Here is a 22297-nt window from a genome sequence, read left to right as displayed (position 1 = left end):
TTACTGTGGCATGGGGTGGGGTGGTAGGTACTGACGCCTCTGCTCCCTCATTAGAGCTGACCTTGTATTAGTAGAGCAGCTACAGCAGATCTTCACCGGTCACAAGACGCACATCAGCTTAAGAGTGTTGAAGAGCATTAGAGGATTTTCTCTCATTTGGGGGTGACAGAGAGCAGCTGCCAGCCAATGCAGCAACTGCACTTGAGGGTGGGACCTGGGCAGTGCTGGAAGCCAGCAACGCATGCCAGAGCTGGGGCTGATGGCTGCAGAGATTTTGAACGGTGAGCGCAGGGCAGAAGTGTCACACAGCTGAGTCTTTTGGTCTATGTGAACTAAACTGGGAACTTCAGAGTAGCTCAGGATGGGATTAGCTAAAAGACACTGTAACCCATCACTTCTCAGTGAGAGATTCTCCACTGCATTAAAAAAAAAAAAAGCTAAACAATCCAGCCTGCACCCTGCTCTTACAATACATCCTTGTGCATGTGCTCCCAAAAGCATCTTCCAATACCCAATCACTCTGGAGGAAAATATTCAAATCTTTATTAAAATACTATTAAGCACTTACAGGGTGGCTTCATCTTCCTGAAGGCCACACAAATACTTGTGAAAGCCTCACAACATCCCTGTGAGGTAGGTTTGTCTTATGTAATTATGTGACTGTTTCATAAATAAAAGATGATGCTGTTTAAATAATCAATGCTTATTTGAAGATGGTGACTTTGATTTCCCTGCTTAGGCACAAAATATGTTGGTTGCTACCATGTGTTTCCAGAACATCTAAGAAGACAGAATAGCAAAGAAAAGTAATGGAAACAATCAGACGTAACTGAAAACCAGCAGTGGATGGGTTAAAGTGCAGATCTAACCTGAAAACTTACAGTATAGAAAACAGCATCAAGGGCTTCTAAGGCTGTAGGATCTCAGTGGCCCCTGGTCAGATCCTGCCCAGTTGAAAAGTGACAAAGGCTGTTTGAATGGTCAACTTTGCAAATGACTGTGTGACAAACCAAGGGGTCCTCCTGGCTTATGGGACGCATTCTTAACACCACTGACCTGCCCTGGCTCAGCAGTTTCCACAAGAGGAGAAAGCAGAGGCAATGACGGATCTTGCAGCTTCTGGCTGCCTTCAGGCTTATTGGGAAGGGCATCACACAGATGTCACTCTCCAAAAAGATACGGCACAAAGGCCAAAAAGTGGTCTGGGCTGTAGAGCAAGTGACTAGGCCAATGCAGACACGTGAAGCCCCAGGTCCCTTTGTACCATGAATCTCAGAGCAGAGGTTGGAATGAGCACAGGGAGGTGCGGAGTTTGATTCTGTCTGAAGCAGAAGATATTTCTTTGTTCAGTGCTTTCCAGCCTGCTCCCATAGCATGCAAGGTCAGGACAGGTTTCTTTCAAAGGAGATGGCAGAAATAGCTTCATATGCTGTATTTCAGCATGGGTCTATTAAAGTAATAGTGACTTACATTTGCTTTCATTTCACTGCTGTAGTTGTACAGGAACAAAAGCTTCCCTATAGAGCAGTGACATCAAGGGCTTCTTCACGCCCTCTGAAAAGTACATGCTGCAAATAGCAGAAGGGAATAAAATCAATGTCTCAAGTTTTTTTCTCAGAGTCTCCAGGAACTACATCCCTGCCATGTCAAAGTACATCGTGGCTATATTTCATGCAAATGCAGCAATGTGTTTTCCATGGGCACATCTATTCATGCACAAGGAACTTGGTCTGAACCACTGAGACTCTGCATCAGAGAACATCAAAGCTTATTGCAAATGCTGTCCGGGATCAGGTCTGGGGGTCTTACTTCCTTGAAGAATTCCCAGCTAGTGAGGATGTCTTGGAGGAGGTCATGCTCGTGTGACTCTTTTGGGAGCCTGCTGGCTGGGAGGGTGGTTTCTTTTTGATCACTGGAGTTTTGTTTTTGCTTTTAAATACCTTATTAGGGTCCAGCTTGTTCACAAAGGAATCAGCTTCTTCAGAGAGGAGAGCTGTGTTGATGGTTATGGGTTTATACATGTTAAACCATTGCTGAAAGGCAGGATGGTAGGGAAGGAAGAGGTTAAAATCAAACTGCAATTAGACATTTCCACCCTGTTCCCCCTCACCCCTGAGACCTGATTTTAATCATACACCACTTATCAGTTTGCAGTTTACAGGACCACGCAGAGTGCCTTGTGATAAGGATACACAAGGCTCAGCTACAGCTACAGTCCTGGAACTGCCCCACATTCCAGGCAGGGAAGAAGAGAACCAGACACAAACCTAACACTACCTTTCCAGTGGTGTAACTCCTATCAGGAGCAACTCCTGATTTAAACCACAGGAGGAAAAGCAAAGGGAGGGCATGAAACTAAACCACGTTTATTTAGATTCAGAGAAGCAGAAAAGATTAAAAAACCTTGGAATTTAAAAGGAATTGGAATTGGCTTATAAATTGGAACCAAACTAGTTGAACTTCTCAAAATATAGCCTCCCCCCCTCTCTTCACACATACAATAATGCAGGTTTTTAACTCTTTACACAAAGGATTTTGTGTTTGTTTCTTTTCAGCCTGATTTTACATCTAGAAGTGACTGCGAGTTTTTTTTTGGTTCCCAGATGCCACCACAACGTTATGCCCTGCAGTTCTCATCTCTTAGTGTTTTTCCTATCAGTTTTCCATTGACGAAGTCAGGAAATAAAACTGCAGGGGTTATGGTATTACAAATCCCACTGAAACCATCAGCAAAGTGTTGAACAAGATAAACAAAAGATCAATACCAAAATGTAGATGGCAATCTATTCATGTACTGCTTAATGGAAAACAGCTTTAATATACCATCCTTGAAGACCTTTAAAAATGGTAATGGTTAACACACTAGGAGGATTTTAACTAACAGAGGCTGCAAATGATTAGGGAATACATGAATGATTTCACTAAGGTTTGTGAATATACTGAACATAAAATGTTCTAGCAGGAAAGTTACAGAAAGGCAGAGCACAGGCATATGCTAGAGCACACGTACACAGCCTTGACTGATAAAGTAAAGCACAGTATAACAGGAAAGACACCAGAAATACAAAGAGACAAATTCCACAGCCATTGATAGATGGGAAGTCAGCAGTGATTTTAGTGAGTAGTTCTGATGTATGCACAGGGCTGAGGCAGGACCAAGGAATGTCATGCTGGTAAGACAGCTGTCCTGTCTGGGTGAAGCGCAGGACACTCACTGAGACCCGCCAGGCCTTGCCAACATGCACAGACATCGCACAGGCTTATGTGCTGTGTTTGGTAGTATTGTCAGATCCATTCCCTGACCTCTTACAGAGTGGAAACAGGGTTAGGGCTGAAGGCCCAGTCAAGCACAGAGGAATGGCAGGAGCCTCTAACAGCAGGGTTCTGGCAGAGCAGAATAGCAATTTTAATAATAATAAAGGGCTGGAATGGTCATGAGGGTGTGCCTGAAGCTCTCCTATAACTACTTCTAGGACTGCTGGCATTTAAGTTCCCCCTTTTTGGGCACCATTTTTATCAAGGCATCCCTTCATGTCTGAGGAGGATGCAAAGGAATTAATATTCTTCACAAGGCTGAAGCTCATAGTCTTTGTCTGGGCTTCTGTCTAATGTGTATGTGGACCTTCCTCTCCACCCAGAGAGCAGTAGGCTTTTGTTCGGTGCTATGCCCAGAAAACTGATCTAGACAAATCTTACATAGCTGTGGGGATGAATGACTTTACATCTCCTTACTTGCCAGCAGTCATGGAAGTGGAGGTTGGCTTCAGAGCCATAAAAACAAATAATTAATTGGGGTTCCACCACCTGCTATTAGAGTTCAAAGGTAGAGCCCAACTCGGGTGAGAAAAGCAGGGTTAACACAATGTTAGTGAATTCACTAACATAAACAAATGACTGTTAACATGCTATAGGGGAAAGACTCATGGCCCCTTCCATGGCTCACTAGGGAGGCCCACTTGAGCCTACAGACTGCTTGTCAAAAGGTGGGAAGATGTTTTTCCAGTCTATACTCATGCGAAATACTGATGAGCTGGATCCTGCTGTCCTACCTTGGCCTGGGGACTGACCCCATAGCTGGTGAAGGTGTACTGCCACTGTGGGAGACCCAGATGGGTAATGAGCAGGCGGTAGTAGGCTGTGAAGGTTTTGGTGAGGAAATGCCAATACAGAGCTCTGTCCAGGAACCATATCTCTGTGTCTGGGGAGACAACTAGAACAAAACAAACACAAATTATACTGTTGCTTTGCAGTGGTAGGATCAACCCCTGGCCATTGTCAGGTGGGAGACACAACATACTTATCAGAAAGGCTGCAGCTTCTAAAACACAGCATTCCTGACTAACATAGATGATTATCCAGAGGCAATATTGTTTAATGGTGAGAGGATGGGGACTGAAAAGGACTTGGTTCTGCTCCCAGCCTTACTAAAAATACTCGTGCAATAGCCATTATATTAATTTTCTCCACCGTAAAATGGATGTAATGCTATTCCTTCCCAACCTGGGACTGATGTTCTACATGGAACATGCTTGGACATCAGCAACTTTGTAGTGTAAGTTTAAAGTACAATTATGGCAAACATTTATCTACCCCACAAAGTAAAAAGCAACTAACTCAATTGTCAGTCATCTGGATTACTGAATAGAGTCCAGAGTCTGGAAGTCATGGGAGTGTATGCTGCCAACAAAAACATATTTTGCAGAATCTTTCCACAGTGATCAAATATTTCTCTGGTGGTGACATCCTTTGGAGCATAAAAAGAAGTGATTTTACTTGGGAAATTGAGACGCTGAACATCATTGTCAATTAAACACACTGTCTGCCCCCTGTGCCAACATCAACACCTGTAACCAACGCTCCCTCCGCTTGCCCAGGTTATCCACAGCATGTGCTAAAATCGCTAAGACTGGAAGGCAAGAGGACAAGTAAGAAGTTTCTGCCTTGGGAGTTGTAGTCACACCCAATGAAAGACACAAGATAACAACCAAAGGGTTTTCTTCAGAATAGGTATATCACAATTGCACACCGCCGCACAGCAAACATACAGGTATACACATACACCTAGTGACCTGTGCACTGTGTCAGATGATAACTGCTGTACAAGTGACTTGGGTATTTCACAATCCCTGACTGATAGCAGCTTTCTGTGTATCTGTCAGAAGGAACAGCTCAGCCCACATCTTTCACATCTTATTTTTGACCTAGTTAGCACGTGGAGGCTCTGCATCTATGCACAAGGTGGAAGAACCAGTCTAAGTCTGTCTCAATCAGCTAAGGACCTTTTTTACCATCTATCCTTTGCTTCTAAGCAGCATTACACTGTTTCTCATAAAAATGTAAGGGAATTGTTCCGAGATATGCAAGTAACCAGAGATATGTTAGTGGCTGAGCTCTAGCCTTCTGCATTATTTCAACGTGATTGTCTGTAGGTCATACGTGAATGCTTTCCTGTTTCAGTATGCAAGTATGCTATGTATGCAGAAATCATAAGTTATAACTCAGATTCAAACATTAAAAGGAGGGCAAATGTTAGCTCCAGTTAAGTCTCTGTAAGGTTTAGCCCCAGACTTCAGTGGAGACAGGACATCCCAGTAGATGTTCACCTACAAATTGCAAAGAAGATCAGAAATGTAAGATGATTCTATGCGTGTGGCCTCCAGATAAAATCCACAACAAGAGATGGCTAACTTTGCTCTTTTCAGTCTTACCTGGTTTAGCGTGCTTATAAACAAGACAAACTTTGCCATTCCCATTGCATGGGTCTAATTCAAAGATAAGACTACGAGAATCAAAGTGTGGCTTCTCTGGTTTGTCTCCATTACCTGAAAACAGAAAAAAATCTTCATGAAACATGTCTGGAAAACTGAATGTGACTCAACTGCAAAGAGTCAATCTATTTGATACTTATTAATAAATCAGCTGAGGAAGAACTAAATCAAACTACTATATTTATACTTCTTGGAAAGGATTAAGTTCCCTGTATTAAAAAAAAAAGTGAGAAAAGTCTTTATCTTTGGTAGGAAAACAAACCACAGAGTCAAAATCTGATGGCTGAAAAGAGACATCAAGCTGCCCTCTAGTCCTTCCCTGGCACAAAGCAAGGTCAGCTTTACAGATGTTACTCCTTAGAGGTGTTTGTCTAATCTTTTCTTAAAGTCCTCCAGTGTTGGAGATGCCACAATCTCCACGCAGTCAGCCCAAATCCATCGTTATCACTTAGAAGTTTTCCTCACATGGATCCTGAATCTTCCTTGCTGCAATTGAAGTCCATTACTTCTGTTTTATCCACCATCTCTTTTCTGCCCTACTTTCTTTTTTTTCTAAGGAGGACAGGGAGACAGACCAGTTCATTCTTTTTCTCTTGACAGAAGAATTTGATGACCTTGGACACATATACATTTCTTCATACATTCCAGCGTGACATAAGCATCCTTCTCAACAGCCACACATTCTGACTCATACACAACTTCTGACCCACAACCACTACAGAGCCTTTCTACAGGACCATTTTGGGATCGTGTAGCTGCAAGTTCTTGCAGAATATAACTTTGAATTCTAATGCTGCTGAAGAAGAAGGGGGACACGAGAGCTGTACTCTTCAGAAGAGCTTTCCATGAAAGTCAGGATGAGAACACTGGTGGGGATGTAACTTTTTCTCAGTGTACCTTATTAAGTGCATCAGTGGAGGTCTAACTGGCTAAATGGAAGCAGAATTTGGCCCATTTCATTACAATGGCTAGAAGATCAGGACTGCAGCCAAGCTGGAATGTGCAAAAAGAAACTTTCAGCCACGTTTAGAAGCTACAAGAGCTATAGAGATTCAGAGATAAGACTGAAATCAAATAGCAATTTTTTAAGGAGTCAGCAGGACACCTCGCTCTGTTCTTAATCTTCTTACTTCTTCCAGTCTTGTTAGACTGTAAGAGCTCTGAGAAAAAAAGTGGGCTTTTTTTCTTCTTTTTCTTTCCAAACTGCAGGATGCCCAGCATTTTTAGGCAGTCTGGAAGCACACGTTTTCCAGTGCCACCTCACACTTACATGGAGCACACTTACATGTGCTCCAATTCCAAAGAGCACATCCAGCTGTCTTTTCACTACCAAGACAAAAACGGTTATCTTTTCTTCATGTAACACCGTAAGCACACAAAGACTTTAGAAGCTGAATCACTGGAGGAAGCCTCAGTTAAAAATTTAAATAGGGAAAAGGCAGAACAGGAGGGCTGCCAGGCTGCTAAAAGAGTATGCAAATACTACTAGCGACAGGCAGCATTAACAATCCCAATGAGATTCACAGCATGCAGGTCTACCTCTCAAGGCTGTAGGGGACTAATAGGACATGTAGTAGATCTGGCCCAGGAGACAAAGGAAACCCCATCTACTTGGAGTGACCTTTTCTGTTGCTATATCCGCGTGCTATATCCTAACATTACCCTAACAGAGCAAAAGGGATGAGACAGACAGACATTTTCTAGCCTGTTAACAGGACCTTACCTTCCTCGTCTGTGTCATCTTCCAGGTCAGCGAGAGTTGGTGCATTAGGCAGAGTGTACATAGAGGAACCCCCAAGCCGACATAGCTTCGAAACACTATTAATCACCATGGAGCCCAGAGGCATTGGGGTATCTGCAGTAAGACTGATCATTAATCACATCCAGTGTCAGGAAAGCATAGGAGGTATTTCTTTTCCTCCACACATCAACTCAATCTCTTCTAAAACACAGAGGGGAAGAAAAGATGGATATACCCAGCAGGCCTGGACACTTAACCAAGTCAGGCTCCACAGGAGCAAAAATTAGGCTTTTTCAAACACAGAATCACACTTACAGGTGATGCGACACCATCTCAGAGCTGTGCAGGTATGAGAATTACACTGCTGGCTAAGCCTGTGCTGCAGGTGTTAGCCCAGTCCTGTGAAACTGGCTATTAAAAACCCTGGCTAGCTACAGCCACCTCCTCAAAACTCTTTTCCCTGCTGCTGCCCTTCCTACCAGAAACCACCCCACCCATTCACAGCTTATTGGGCAGCTCATCCTCTTCCACCCCATGTACCTGCTCAGGGTGCATCCTCTTGCTTCCCACTCCAAGACAGGATTTTATCAGTGTGTCAACGTGCGGGTGTTCCTCAATGAATGCTTGAGGACTTGTCACTTGTTTCTCCTTCTGAGGACTAGTACTGTTACCAGACATTAAGTCAACAAACACCCTGTTCAGCCATGTGCCAGTGTGAAGGGCGTCAGAAGGCACTACTGGGTGCTTCTTGAAACAAGACAGTTAGGTGAGCTGCTTTGGTCTCTGTGCACTTGTGTGCCCTGAAAACAAGACTCTTCAGAGTTCGCAACACACTAAATCCCACATGAAACACGATGGGACTCAGTGCAGGTGCTAGAGCCCTGATGTCAACTGTCTCTGAAATGAAATTCCACTTCCTGAGGAAAACCCTGTATTTGACACCCATCTCCAGAAGTGAGCAGTGTCGACAGCCCAATTTGACAACCTCACTTGAAGGCAACAAGAGCCAGGATAATAGTTGCAGGGCTCCAGTGCAGAGTGAATGAACCACCTGATTCTTGCCAAAGATGGACAATAAAGCTCGGCCCTGCTCTTACTTCCACCACTGACTCCAGAAATAACTCCAGTGAATGGGTTTTAGCTGGTGGAAAGCAGAATCAGGCTCCGGCATGTACATAAACTTTTTAATGAGAAAGAGGCATTATCAGAGGGTGACTCTTCTTACTGCTTTATGATAGGATAATGTGCTAAAGCTGCTTCTCTCTCCATGAACTACAGAGGGAGGCTAGGTAGGAGATTTAAACTACATACCTAAATCTGAGTGTCAACAGATGGCCAGTGTATTACGGAATGGTATTTATGTCATGAAGACTTGTTTGGTTTCTAGCCAGTGTTCAGTGTACATGTCTCTTCTGTGGAAGTCCAGCACATGCAAGCAATAGGCTTTGCCCTGTTGCATCAGGAAGGGACCTCTGATGTGCAGTCATATTTTTTTCCTCACCAAGACATCTCTAAAATAGTCTACGAACCCATGCAGTACTGCACTCACTTATTAATTCAGAGGCCAGTTTTCTGTAGTCACTGATCAAGCTGCCTAGCAGCAACAAACTACTTCATTTTTTTGTAAGTTAAGGAATGGTGCTAATTTTTAATTCAAAATGACTTGGTGCATGTGTTTTTGCTCAGACTAATGCGGGATGCTGACAGATGTGTATTGAGTGTGCAGAAAGTAAGTTTGATATTAAAGAGATTCTGCAAAGGAAAGACTGGCTGCAATGAAATGAGGGTATCAGTGAAGAGGAATATATGGACTCACCATCAGTCTTCACACTCCAGGTCATCTGGAAGCCATCGGTCATCAGATAGAAGTTCTTTAAATCCTCTGGCAATATGCAGGAGTTTTTCTGCAAATCACAATCAAAGTGTTACGGGAAAATGCAGAACGTGCCTCAAACCCAAAGAACAACTGAATATTGGTACAGAAATATTTGCCACTAAATGTTTTGCTCAATTCCAAGATGAATCGAATCAGCTCAAATATCTCATCCTAAAACCTTGAGAGAAAACTGTGTATTTCTTGGGTCTGTGCTACTGTATTAACAAAGATGACTTGGGAAAATTTCATAATGATCAGTCAGTCATCACAAGGTTATTACAGGATTGTTCCCCAACTGAGATAACATATCATCCTTCGACACTAACACCCGCTCCAAGATCACATATATAAGTACAATCAGCTTTTTCATATATATGGCTTACAAGAGTAGAGTTTTGCTTTAAGTGAAATCAGACTAAACCTACCTGTTCCACTAAAGCATGTATAATATGAGCACAAGGGCTCTCTTCTGAGGATTTCAGTTCCAAGTAGGTGAGAGGAGCATAGACTCAACAGTTGCACATAATCAAGCAGGTTTGACGTTTCACTTAACAAATGTATGTGTGCAAACACACACAGAGTCAGTCTCACAAACCTGCTGGTCTGGCTTCATCCCACCAAACTTCAGCGCTTGGCTGGGGCTCCTAAGCCTGCTTCCTTCTGAGACAACAGTGAAAGAAGCACTCCAGAGACCTGCTGAGAGCGCTTCTAAGAACCAGGACCCTTCTTCTATACCTATGCTGGTTGTGCAAGGAGCCTTTCTTTACTTAGACTCTTCAGCTAAGCAACAAATATGAGGAAGAAAGGATAAAGGCTTAATCCTCAGAACAACAAGAAGCCCAAAGAGCTATAGGCAATTGCAGGCATTGCTCCTGGTGACAGGAATGGCTGCAGACCAGTGGCCCTCCATTCCTGTTGATGTGTCAAGAACACAAAATGAAACAGTACAGAAGCCTGTCAGTTTTAAGAAGACAAGCAATTTTGTTTGTAATTGTTTTAGAGAAAAAACAGATCGATAAAGATTAAAGTGGGTTCGCATTTCAAGCATCGTCAAACTCAAGACTCCAAAAGAATCAGACCCCAAAACTCAGGACAGTCTCCGATGATGCAGGTTCCACAATCTCTGCATTGACTTGTCCAAGGGCTGCACCACTCTCCTTGTGAAAAAGTTTTACTAATTGCAGTCTGAACCTCCAAGTTGCAACTTGTGGTCATTCTCCCTTTTCAGTCCCATGTGCCTTTAAATCTCCTCAGTAACAAAGACACAAATAAGCCTCCTGAGGGTCAAGCTTTGTCATTAAACCAGGAGGATAGACAACTTCTTCTTTAAAATGCTAAAATTTTTTATGCTGAGGGTGGTGAAATGCTGGCACAGGTTGCCCAGAGAGGTGGCGGATGCCCCACCCCTGCAAACATTCAAGGTCAGGTTGGACGGGGCTCTGAGCAACCTGATCTAGTTGAAGATGTCCCTCCCCATGGCTGGGCTAGATGACCTTTAGAGGTCCCTTCCAACCCAAACTATTCTATGATTCTATGATCTGAGACTTGTTTATAATCACAGGACTCTGGGAGCTACATTTTACAGGGAAAATGGACAAATAATATGAGATTTGCAACATAGCATGTCTGATAATTCAAGTACTTTTGTGATGGGATTTTCAGTCCTTTCTAAAAAAAGGTGTATTTCTTTCATTCAGCCAGTTTTAAAGATATGCTGTTGGACACGGCCTGCTCTTTGTGCAGTGAGTTTGACACTCAAAGCAAAAAAAGAACTTTAAGCAACTTTAAGAACATTTATAGGTCAGTAGGGCTGTGCCTCATACAGGCTTACACTGCCGCAGATCAAGATGTTATTCAGGTGGGTATTCACAGCCTGGCCTCAAGAGGCCTGGATGGGTTTTGGAGCAGTTACAGAATTGTTTTGGAGAAAGCAGAGGAGTCAGATGTTAATAGCTTTCCAATATTGTGCCTCTGCTGGGACTACTTCCCTACAGCTACTAGAAAATGTAACATTCAAAGTCTCATAAAATAAAGGAAGAATATTCTGGTAACCAGTAGCTAAGGAAAAGAAACATGTACATGCAGTTCATGTAGGTCTGCTTCACTTGGGGAATGAATCTGTAACATCTCAAGAGATGCTGACCAGATTCTTCCCCATCTCTGCAACTTGTGCATATCCAGTCATCTGCCCTGATGTTGCCTCAATGCATCTATCCAGCAGGAGCTACCTGCTAGTTGTGCATCCAGCTGCAACACTGGCCTCTGGTTATCAGTGACTGGCACAAGCAAGGGAAGGTGCTGGCCTCCTCTTGTCCACATCCCCTTCCTCCCCTAGGACCAGGGCAGCCCTTCTGCCTGTTAAAGCCTTATTCAGAGTCACTTTCTTTGAGTTGTTACAGTCCCTGTCCCCTAAACTGTGGTGTATATGCTGTGCAGGACCCTCTAACCCACCCACAACCTTCACTCCTGCGTGTTAACTTATTTTCTAAGCATATCCATTTATGCCGACAGACTGCTAAAGACGAGTCCCAGATATAAATGGCTTTGCAGCTTGCGACAGGGCAGGTCACTTTACTTGCCCCATCAGCAGCCTGGTCACTAGCACAGTGCTTTCCTAACCCAGGTAGGGAAAGTCTTCAGAGGCAACAGGTATTAAAGCAAGAGAATCTGATACTGTAGAAACTTTGTTTTGAGAAGAATTTAGCGTCCTTTGATAAGAGCCTGCTGATGGCGCAGGCCCTGGTGGTAAGTTTCAGGAGATTACTAAACCACGTGGACATAACTGAAGTTCTTCAAATGCCTTTAACAAACACACCTTCTTCTGTGGGTTCTTCTCAGTCCTAAATATTTACAACTTCATGCTGCGCTTTCACCACTTCCAATTTTAAGCTGTAGCTGTAAGCACAGTGACTAGGTTTAAAACTATGAAGAAAGAAAATATGACAGACCTGCTACAAAACCTCAGAAGAGCATAAATGTTTACAGAGCACTTTCAGTCCATTTCAACCCCCCCAATTTTAACTAATCTACCCCAGCAGTAAAAATATATATGGGAACAGCTTTCTTGACTTCAATGGGTGTTATCCTCTAAGCAGGAGAACCAGATCCATTGGGATGACAACATCTAAGATTTAAAAATTTCCACCGTAGCATCCAGTTAAATACTAGCACAAACTGGGCACAGCCCAACTTAACAAACATAGCTGATTAAGACAAGGAAAAAATCACATCTGGATAGGCCTTCTGCTCTGAATCCTCCTTTTCTGGATGGAAAGATCAACATGTGCATGTTTCTCCAAATGGCTGCCCTCCCCACTTTATTTTAGGATTCTCCTAGCCATGTCTCTTTGCATGACTTTCCAAATGATGGTGCAAAATACATGAGTGGAAAATGCTGTACCAGAGCAAATCTGGGGTCTATAGGTAAAGGCCTCTATGTAGAAAGCTTCACTAATATCCATCTCTCCCATTTGACAGAAAGGATTGACTAATCTGCCATATTATGCTTAGCCACATGATCCTATGACTTCAAAACAATGGTCTTCTGACAGCAGAGTCAGAGAAACAAGCCACTACTACATATTAAAAATGGCTTCTCAAGCTCTGTACACCTCCAGCTTAGCTGGTAGTTTCCAGGGTTGTCATCTCCAGTCCCATAAAATACAATATTCCTAATAACGTGCCAGAAGTGGCTTAACCACAGCCCTGGTAAGCAGCTGTTTTCACTCCAGTCATCTGGCTAAACTCATCAGCTCATAAAACAAAATATCCCAAGTGCCCAATATGGTGTGTGAGGTCTATTTCTTTTGTTTATTGTCCATAATATCCCCAAATAGTCTCCCAAGAAAGCACAGTCCATTGAGGAAAGAGAAGAATAGGGTAGCCTGCCAAGACCTGATCAGCGCTGGATCCAGAGCTAAAACACTGACATATGGCAATTCACTTAAAGCACTGTTGTAACAATGCCTCCCAAGCAAATATACTAAAGAAATGGACAGCAATCAAAGCATATCACTCTAGAGAGACTTCTCTAAAAAACTGAATGAGTTTTATCCAACTTCTGGGGAGAGAATGAAGGGATATACGTCACTTCTCAGGGCTTCCACGTAGCAGAGCACATCAGCAGCCACCTTTCTCTCTCCCTAATGTCATGCTGTTTCATGACTGGTCTGCCCTAGCTGCCAGTGAATGCAGAAGACGTTAATTTACGTAAGATACTGAGACATTCTTGTGGCACCTTTTATAAATCTGATCTGGGGGGGACTCCCAGGAGATCACTTTGCTTGGATTTCGTGCCCCGAAAGGCATGGACCTGGGGTAGACCTGTCCCCCATGGTGGTGAACAGGATTTGGCAATTCTGTTGAGGATGGCATTGTGTAGCCGATTTTTTAATCAGCATATTGTAAGACCCCACAGGAGGGGAACCCTGTGTCAGAAACACCATCCACCTCCCAAAAGTCCTCCAGCCTCTCCCCCATTATGCAGCTTGAAGAAATACACCTTTCCTCATGCATTGGTTCTGCTGGATCCACTTCCCCACCTCTCCCACGGTCAGGGCCACAAGGCAGGTTCAAGATGGTCAGATCCTCTGATCCTGGGGATCAGGGGTGGCAGGCTCGCCTAATGCTGAGGGAGGACATTACAAGGAGGATGGCAAGAAGGATCCTTGTGGATGTGCATGCCTGCATGCATACTTTTGAGTCAAAAAAAGGTATGGTAGAAGCAACGAGGAAGACTTCTAGAATAGCCAGAAACCACCACTGCAGTTCCCACTGAGATTTACATGCAGAGAGAGTTTCTAAATTGTCTGGCAGCCTAAGACAGTCCACAACAGGAAAGCACCAGACTGCTTGAGGGCTTTTTTATGGTTTTATTACAGAAAAATAAATCTTTGTAGACAAAGTGCACAAGGAGGAACAACAAATTTCCCATGCAGAGTTGTAGAATATCGATGCTCCAGCAACATGATGGGCAGGGATCACTTACAGCCAGCCAGGGACAGTTCAGACGCTGCTAACAAGCCAATTAGAGGAACAGGCAAAATGACCCCCTTCATTTTGCTTGGCCTGTTGTGCTGCTGAGCTCTGGGACCTCCAGCTCCCCCTAACAGAATGCAATTTTCTATTTTTTGAAAATCAAAACAATGATGTGAGTGACATTTCTCTTCTGGTTGAGGCAAAAAGAAAATGTGGTTCAGACATTGTCACAGCAGGTACCAGAGTGCCTCCTAGCAATATTTTAGTATAACACCTACTTTTAAAAACTGCATGTGGAGGGGAGCAGGGCAGTTGCCAGCCTAATTTTAGGAGTGGGAATGTGTTTATAGGACAATATACAGTTATTAGCACTGGTGTTCCAGCGACCTGGTAACTCAGCCTCTATTTCCCCTTCTATTGCTTGTCTCACTTTCTTGGGGCAAAGATAATATCTTGGTAGGTCTAAATATCAGGAAACGTGAAAAAATTATCTGTTTTTATTAAAATATTTTGAACTGCTTGAAAGTTTTGGGGAAGCGATGCTACCCATGTAAACACTTGACAATCATACACCTTAAATATTTTTGCAAGTGTGCTGATTTCCAATAAAATATTCAGGATTGATTTCAGGTTTGATTTCCTGAGTGTAAGACTTAACAGCTCTTTCTGCCTCTACAGAAAGCCTTGGAAAAAATCTCTTCTGTTCTCCTACTGTCTTACTGCACTGTCTCCTGTCATGAAGCTCACCTTCCCCTGCAAAGCCTCATGGCAGCTAATGGACATTCAACAAGCTGATCTAAGATTTTAAAACTTCCATTGTGGTATCTAGTTAAATACTAGCACAAACCGGCCACAGCCCAATTTAACAAACACAGCTGATAGAGACAAAAAAAAAAAAGCATATTGACAGCATTATTAGAACATAATTTTAATCATTCATGATTTAAAAAAGGTTGATTTTAAGTTTCTGAATACCATAGATTTTCTCTCAGCAGAAATATCTTTCCATTGCAAAACTGAAACAGGACAGGAAAAATTGCTTCTAGAAAAAAATGTAAAAAAAATCTTAAGAATAGAGCTTTTGTTTGGTGAGTCTCAACGAAGAGAGGTTTTTTTTTGGAAAAAGAATGTGATTTTGAGAATAGTTTGACCAGTTTTCCCTACATCACACAAAAAGCCCGCAAATACTTGCATAACCAAAGACATAGAGGGGAGTGAAAAATATAGCCTGTGACAAGATCTTGTTAAAACCTCAACTATGGAGAAATGATTATGTGCATAAGTATTGCCACCTAGTGGCTACGAAAAAAACCCCAGTGATAAAAGTGAACGTTGGGTACACATAAACTTGTATTCAAATTCTAGTAAGATGAGTTTGAGGAAAAGTGAGGTGCAAGCTCATCCTGGAAGGGCCTTGTGTGGTGCTGAATTTTTTGCACTTAATCATCACTGCAGCACACACTGCAATTGTGTGGACTGTGTTAGACATCAGACTTCATACCCAAAGCTCAAGAAAAAAACGTAAAAGAAAATAGTTATTTTTTGATTCAAGAAGGGAGATTTCTGGTTTTGCCAATGCAACTGGAACCAAAAGGAAAGAAATAGATAGCGAAGTCCTTCATCATTAGCAGTCTAGCTCAACTGTATCTATTTAATTTTCACCATTTACTTCCACAATTAACTTAGTCCACCGCTGGGGTGGGGGGGGAGCTGAAGTTTTGTTCTGACATCTTTGGAGCGAAGTGCTTTGGCTACAGCATTTCAAAGTTTGGCTTTACAAGAATAGCTCAATTTTGAAACAAACCCAATTCAGTTAGGAGGAGTAGCAGCACCTGAAAATGAGAGCAATACCGTGTTCAGGAGAAGCAGTCCTCTCCACTGAACAGAAGAATGAGCGAATGTCACTCTGCTGCTCCCAGACCTGAGCTGGCTCACAGTCAGGGTGCCTCAGACTTTCCAGCTCAGTTAATCTGACACCTGAACAACAGCTACAGGAAATCAGGACTCAGTTCACATGAACCTGAAAAACCGGACATTTCTGCCTGACCACAGTGGCTGGCTACTGTACAAGTTTCAATAAATAACACGTTTACAGCACATACATTCTGACCTGGATTTATAACTTCTTGATAAGTATCACTAATTGCGATAGGGCGTTACCAAAACTAGTGCAAGATTTTTCCCTACTGTTTAGGAAAAACTGTAAATGGCAAGGCATCATCGAAGGGGAAGTTGTTTTACATAGTGGTAACAACTGCAGTCTCTAGGAGCATGTGTGTTAGGGCATAGCCCTAATGGAGCAGAGGGAGGATGATTCACCCAACTCCATCCTCTGCCATGCCTCTTTCAAAAGGCCAGTCAGGCCTTCTTCTGTCTCTTCCCTAGATATGAGTGATACCTAGAAAGCAGTTATTCCCCCATAGTCATGGGACTGACAAACACATGTATATTCAAAAAGGGCACAAAAAATGCCATCTCTGCCCACCAGAGTCACACGACAGTATTCAGAAGCCCTCTGGTCACACAGTCTGATGCAGTGAGGTCAGCGGAGTCAAGGCAGCATGTGTCCTTCATAGTCTTCTAGAACAGGCAATGGGACATGCCTTGGCCAAAAGACTGGGTCGGTTAGCCAAAGAGAAGGTGGAAGGAGGGGCTATGAGAAATGGAAGTGAATAGTTGAGACTGAAAAGAGAAATAGATACCTGGAACGAACTGGGTGGCTCAGTGGTATTTTCCAGCTTGAGGCCTTTACCTTTAATGGCCATGAATAATAAAGAGCTTGCTTGAAAGGGAGTTGGAAAATGGTTTCAGACCTGAGTCAGAACAATATTTGCTCTCCACTGAGTCACCACTGTTGCTGCCTACTACAGTTATGTGATTTCTTCTTAGAGTTGTCATTCTGAATATACCCACACTGATGAAGTTTCTCTAGCAGATCAGGTGCATGTGATAGCCTAAAAGGCAGAGTAATACCCAACAAAAAAAAAAAAAAATCTGTTTAGGCTCCACTGTGCATCAAACTCGGTAACAGGCTGTCTCAGAAACAAACACAAGGTAGCCATTGCATTTGACATTCTCCATGGGCTGCTGCACATTCAGACTGACCTCACTGCAGTATTGTCACAAAAATACTCACTTGCTCCCATGAAATGATTGTGTGGCGTTCAGCTGGCTCCTTTTCCACAAACGTCACCTCAGCAACTCCTGGAGAAGTCTCTAAAAGGAAAAGAGGAGCATGTTTGCAGCTGGCACGGGTGACACCAAGCACTGAGCGCCAGACAATTTTGCAAGTTAACCTGACTGACAGCTGGGGAAAAGGCATTAATGACTGCAAGCATTGTGCTGGTGACCGAGCAGTTGCTTTCTTTTTTGTGTGTAACTGTACTCAGCATGTCTTGGCATGAGGATGCCCAGTGCTGCACACAATGCCATCCTTTGATGTTTTTTATAGATATACACACACACACACACACACATTTTGTATTCAAGGTGTGACCTTTTGCAGAGGATTCATGAAAAAAAATCAGCCATGGGTTCCTGGGCAAACTCTAAAAGAGAGATGAATCTTTCTTTGTAAGCATGCCCTGTGGTTTCAGTTGGGTAGGATATTCTCAGCTTGACACAAGATGTTGTGCAGTGTTGCTGTGAATTGCTAACAACTGTATTCCACAAAGATGGGCACACTTCAGCGCTGGATTCAGTGGGTTTGAACAGACGCAGAATCTGATCCTGCCAAAGGGACCTGCATGAGTAAACATCAGTTCTCTGGAATCCCAGCTAGACACATGCAAATTTGTAACGAGCACTGAGCTCATATTCATAAAAAACATCTGAGTATTTTATGGGAAAGAATGCTATATAAGATACTAATCTACGTGGTGCTATCCTTGCAGGTGTATGATGGCAGAACAGTCTCCCTTGCACTTATTATTTTATAATGTTTTACTTCATCTACAGCCAACTGAAATAGTTCCCACTGACTTCATTCACTTTGGGTCAGGTCCAGAAAGACTACTAACCTACTGTGGGAATCGCAAGCCCAGCACACAGGGCCATGAAGTAGAACTGATCACTATGCAGGGCTTTCAAGACCGGCTCTGCTGTGAAAGTATTGGCTCCCAAAGCAGTCACACATATTGTAATTGCTTTCCGGTAAAACATACACAGTGCACTAGACAGGAAAGGCAGGCACCAGAGAGCTTTGGTTTGTTTTTTATCTCCAGTGCTGGGCTTTTGATTCTAGCAATGGTGTTGCCCTTGTCTCTTCTGATGGTGGAAGAGCAGCACTCAGTTTCAGGAAGTCTAAACTTCACTTTAATTGGAAGTATTGATTGTTACATTGTCAAATAATTTAAAAGACAAAACATAGCACCAGAAAACCAAAGTCCAAGCTAAAGACAGAAAAAAGAAAAAAAAAAAATCATCATAGTAGGTCACCTAGGTAATCTTTCTGGCCAATGCAGGGCCCCAACATACAGAAGACTCTGATGTTTCGCCGAGTTTTGCTTCAAATAGATGGGTGCAAGGCGGGGGGGATCTGTCTCTTCCTCAAATATTAGCCGTCCATATGTATTCTGCTTCTAAAGAAGTGTGTGGAATCAATGATCTAACCAGTCTTTTCCATCTAAGCTATGCAAGCCTTATGACAAGTTAAGAGATTATAATAACAGAGTAATTGTTATTTCTGTGATCAAAGAAAACAGCAGGGATGTTTAATTCATCATGCACAACGGCTTGGCTGGGATGACGGAAGTTTAAATACCATATCAGCCAAAGAAGATGTCTAGGAACAAGAGAGCTGCAACTTCTAAAGAGGTCTGAACCAAATCCAAGATCAAAAGAAAGAGAAATTCTGTCTTAAGCCTGAATGTTATATTAAAAATATCCTGTGGGTAAACTGAAGACCACGTTTAACAGATGTGTGTAGGTATGGATGGGAGCTCCATTAAACATTAATGAGGAAAAGAAGTCGTCTGCCGTGGGTTGCTTTTTCTTCCAGATGGAAGAAATAAAGAAGTCACCTAGGTTAGACAAAAGTTACAGGATAAAGCTTAACTGGTTCAGAAGACTCCTCCCTATTAACTATTCTGAATCAAGATCACAGTAAATTCTGTCCTATTTTTAGGACATTTCATCTGGAAGCTTCCAAAGATGCTTTGCAGTATTAATCAGAAAGAGTAGACGTAATGGTCTGACACAAAGCTGAAGCAGGAAATCAGCATTATCAGTCCTTATGGTACTGCTAATGCTGCCTATAAGTTGCATAAGCTCTCAGCATCTTTTTAAAATGTCTGAATAGTTACATTCTTATCTAATAAAAGACTGTAAATAGTGAAGTATGGTCCTGCTCTGGGCAGTCCAGAACAGCTAACACCCCCATTCAGATTTAGTTGTGAGCAATCGACTAATTTGCTATTAGTCCTAGAACTTCAGAAAAATGAATCATACAGGCAATAGGAAAGATGTCTCTCTTTTTTCCTCAAATTATAACCTCCATAATGCTTGTGAGAAATCTCCCACCTTGTAGGGACTTCCACAAAGACTACAAGTTAAAAAAAACCAAAACAACCCCCTCCCTGCCCCCACCTCATATACAGAATTTGTTTAAAGGAGGGTTTTTGAAATGGTGCCATGAACATTTGTCCATAAAGGTATTGGAAAATTGGGCCTCAAGCTCCCATATACTGTACGTGCAAAATTTTCTTGCTTAAAAGGAGTATGTTGAGTTTCATTACATGATCATTTCTATCTCCTGAAAAAAATGTTTCACAAACTCAACCAAGTTAAAAGCCTATGACTGCTTTTATGTTATGGTAGGCAGAAAAGTATCTACTGGCTTTACAAGACTTCCCAAAAGAAGATTTAAAATAATACAGTTTCTAGTGCTGCAAACTACCGAGTAAGGCATCTTTCTGAATGAGATACCCTTTGTTATTTGAAAGAAACAAACACTGAACAGATTGGTAATGTTTCCCAATTCGTTCAGCTATTCTAATTAATATGGTGGCACAATTTACATGCTTTGGACTACTTCACTGGGAAAAAATGCACAAAATTCCCAGAAGGAGTGGAGAGACAGAGAAAAGAACCAGAGTAAAACATCACTGCAATGGACTGGGGTGCACATTACTATATTGCACAATACAAGTCATCAGAGATACAGACAGAAAAACAAAAAAACCCAAATGCAAACCAGGAAACACCTTCCATGTGAAAGGGATGCTAGAGGACTTTCAGAGCCAAACCTGCATCGGCATAACTTGCTGGTGTAAATAACACACCTACCCAAAACAGTTTATATGGCAACATTACTTTTGGATGTAGTTAACATCATGCGAATCTCATATATCTGAGCCTGCGTGGTAAAAATGTGGGTAGGGCTAGTAATTTTTTAAAAAGAGCTACTTCAAAGAAGCACTTGCCATGATGGTTGATCATCAGTAGTTTCACCTTTTTAATGCTCTCACAGAGTAGAATGATAATATTATCCTGACCTCACAACGGGAAAACAAAAAAAAACCACCCTAAAAAAACCCCCAAGAAGTCCAATAATGTCAGTAAGAGAACGCTGAACAGAGACTGAGGATGAAATCCTGTCCTCACTGAAACCCACAGCAAGAATTTTGCCATGATCTTTTAATCTCATCTGTCTGAGCAGCTATCTAAAAACATGTGCAATTAGCAATACACTTAGGTTACCAGATGAAACTCACTGTCCTGCAATACAGCGTCTGGATGAGGTAATTACAGCGGTCACTTTTGGCTTTAAAATTCACAGGAAGAAGTTCTGGAACTGCAATTTGTAATGTTATTGTACGCAAGGCTTGGGATAGATGTATTGCTTTCCAGCCATACAAATATGGCAGTTCTGTGCCCCACGCTGCTGACAGATGAAAGGCCTGACGCTAAAATCTTTACACATGCAAATACTTCCACCAATTCTTGTGATTCTACTGCCATGAGTAAAGTTTTCTCTGAGAAGCCTTACTTTTAGATGTTGGCTGCCTTGCACTCCCGCTGAACTTCAAGGGGAACTGCAGGGACGCAAGAAGGCTCAAGACCTGAGCAAAAACTGGAGGTGGCAAGCAGGGCATGTTGTGGAAAAAGTCCCAGGGTAGGGGAGTAAGCTGCAGGGTGACTATTTATGGAGAGTTGATCCTGAGCAGATTCACAGGTCAGTCTTCTGCCAGAACACCGCACCACGCTGAGCTCCTTCCATCGGGCATGCTACCTGCTGACCCTATGTTACCACAGAGGCTAAAAATTATGCACGATTTTGAATAAAACACCCCTTTACCTTTCTTTGATTTTTTTTAAACTGTAGGGCTCTCTCAAGTCGAGAGATTCAGGATTTCTGCCGCTGATTCAACCAGCAGCACCGTGGTTCCCAACGCTGCAGGCGCCCGGGCCTCGCACCACGGGTTGCCCTGCGGTTCCCGGCTGCAGGGCTGGCACGGGCGGCCGCCGCCCGGCCCTGCCCTGCCGGGCCCGGCCCCACCGCTGCCGCAAGCGCCTCGGAGCGGGGACCCCGGGGCCACGGCACCGGCCGGGGCCCGCAGGGCCGCCCCGGGACCCCCGCCCTGAGCGCTGAGGGAGGCGCCCCTTCCCGCCCCCGGGCGGTTTCCATGACCGGTCACTCGGTTGAGTGACCACCACCCCCCCCCCCCCCCCGGCCTACCCCAGGCCCAAGGGGCTCTCCCACGCCGCCACTCACCCAGTATCCGTGTGACCCCCAGGGTGAGCTTGTCCAGGTAGGGCTTGATGCTGGCGGAGGGCTTCTCCTCCATCCTCCGCAGGCCCCTGCCCGGCTCCCCTCGCCGTCAACGCCCCGGTACGCAGGCGAGACCGATGTCGGCGTGGGGGAGTGCGTGCGTGTGTGTGTCTCTATGTGTGTGTGTGTGTGGGGGGGGGGAGGGGGGCATAACCCCGTTTGTC

At 43.4% G+C, this 22297-nt stretch overlaps 1 protein-coding gene across 2 annotated transcripts; it reads right to left on the bottom strand.

Moving 5' to 3' along the window:
- Positions 1 to 519: 519 nt before the first annotated feature.
- On the bottom strand, positions 520 to 22221 carry LOC143172417 (tubulin polyglutamylase complex subunit 2-like). 2 transcript variants are annotated; one of them, XM_076361858.1, is made up of 7 exons: positions 22077 to 22221; positions 17499 to 17578; positions 9326 to 9413; positions 7492 to 7623; positions 5709 to 5822; positions 4050 to 4210; positions 520 to 2033 (listed from the first exon to the last, which is right to left on the bottom strand). In XM_076361858.1, the coding sequence occupies exons 1-7, from the start codon at positions 22147 to 22149 to the stop codon at positions 1806 to 1808; spliced, it is 876 nt and encodes a 291-aa protein (XP_076217973.1). In that variant the 5' UTR covers positions 22150 to 22221; the 3' UTR covers positions 520 to 1805. The 2 variants fall into 2 exon arrangements, with proteins under 2 accessions (XP_076217973.1, XP_076217974.1); XM_076361859.1 differs by lacking the exons at positions 520 to 2033; positions 4050 to 4210 and adding an exon at positions 4979 to 5603.
- Between the last annotated feature and the right edge of the window lie 76 nt (positions 22222 to 22297).

The sequence above is a fragment of the Aptenodytes patagonicus genome, chromosome Z, assembly GCF_965638725.1.
Source record: "Aptenodytes patagonicus chromosome Z, bAptPat1.pri.cur, whole genome shotgun sequence".
Lineage (NCBI taxonomy): Eukaryota > Metazoa > Chordata > Aves > Sphenisciformes > Spheniscidae > Aptenodytes > Aptenodytes patagonicus.
The sequence above is the reverse complement of the archived record's forward strand: the minus strand, read 5'-3'. Positions and strand labels throughout refer to the sequence as shown.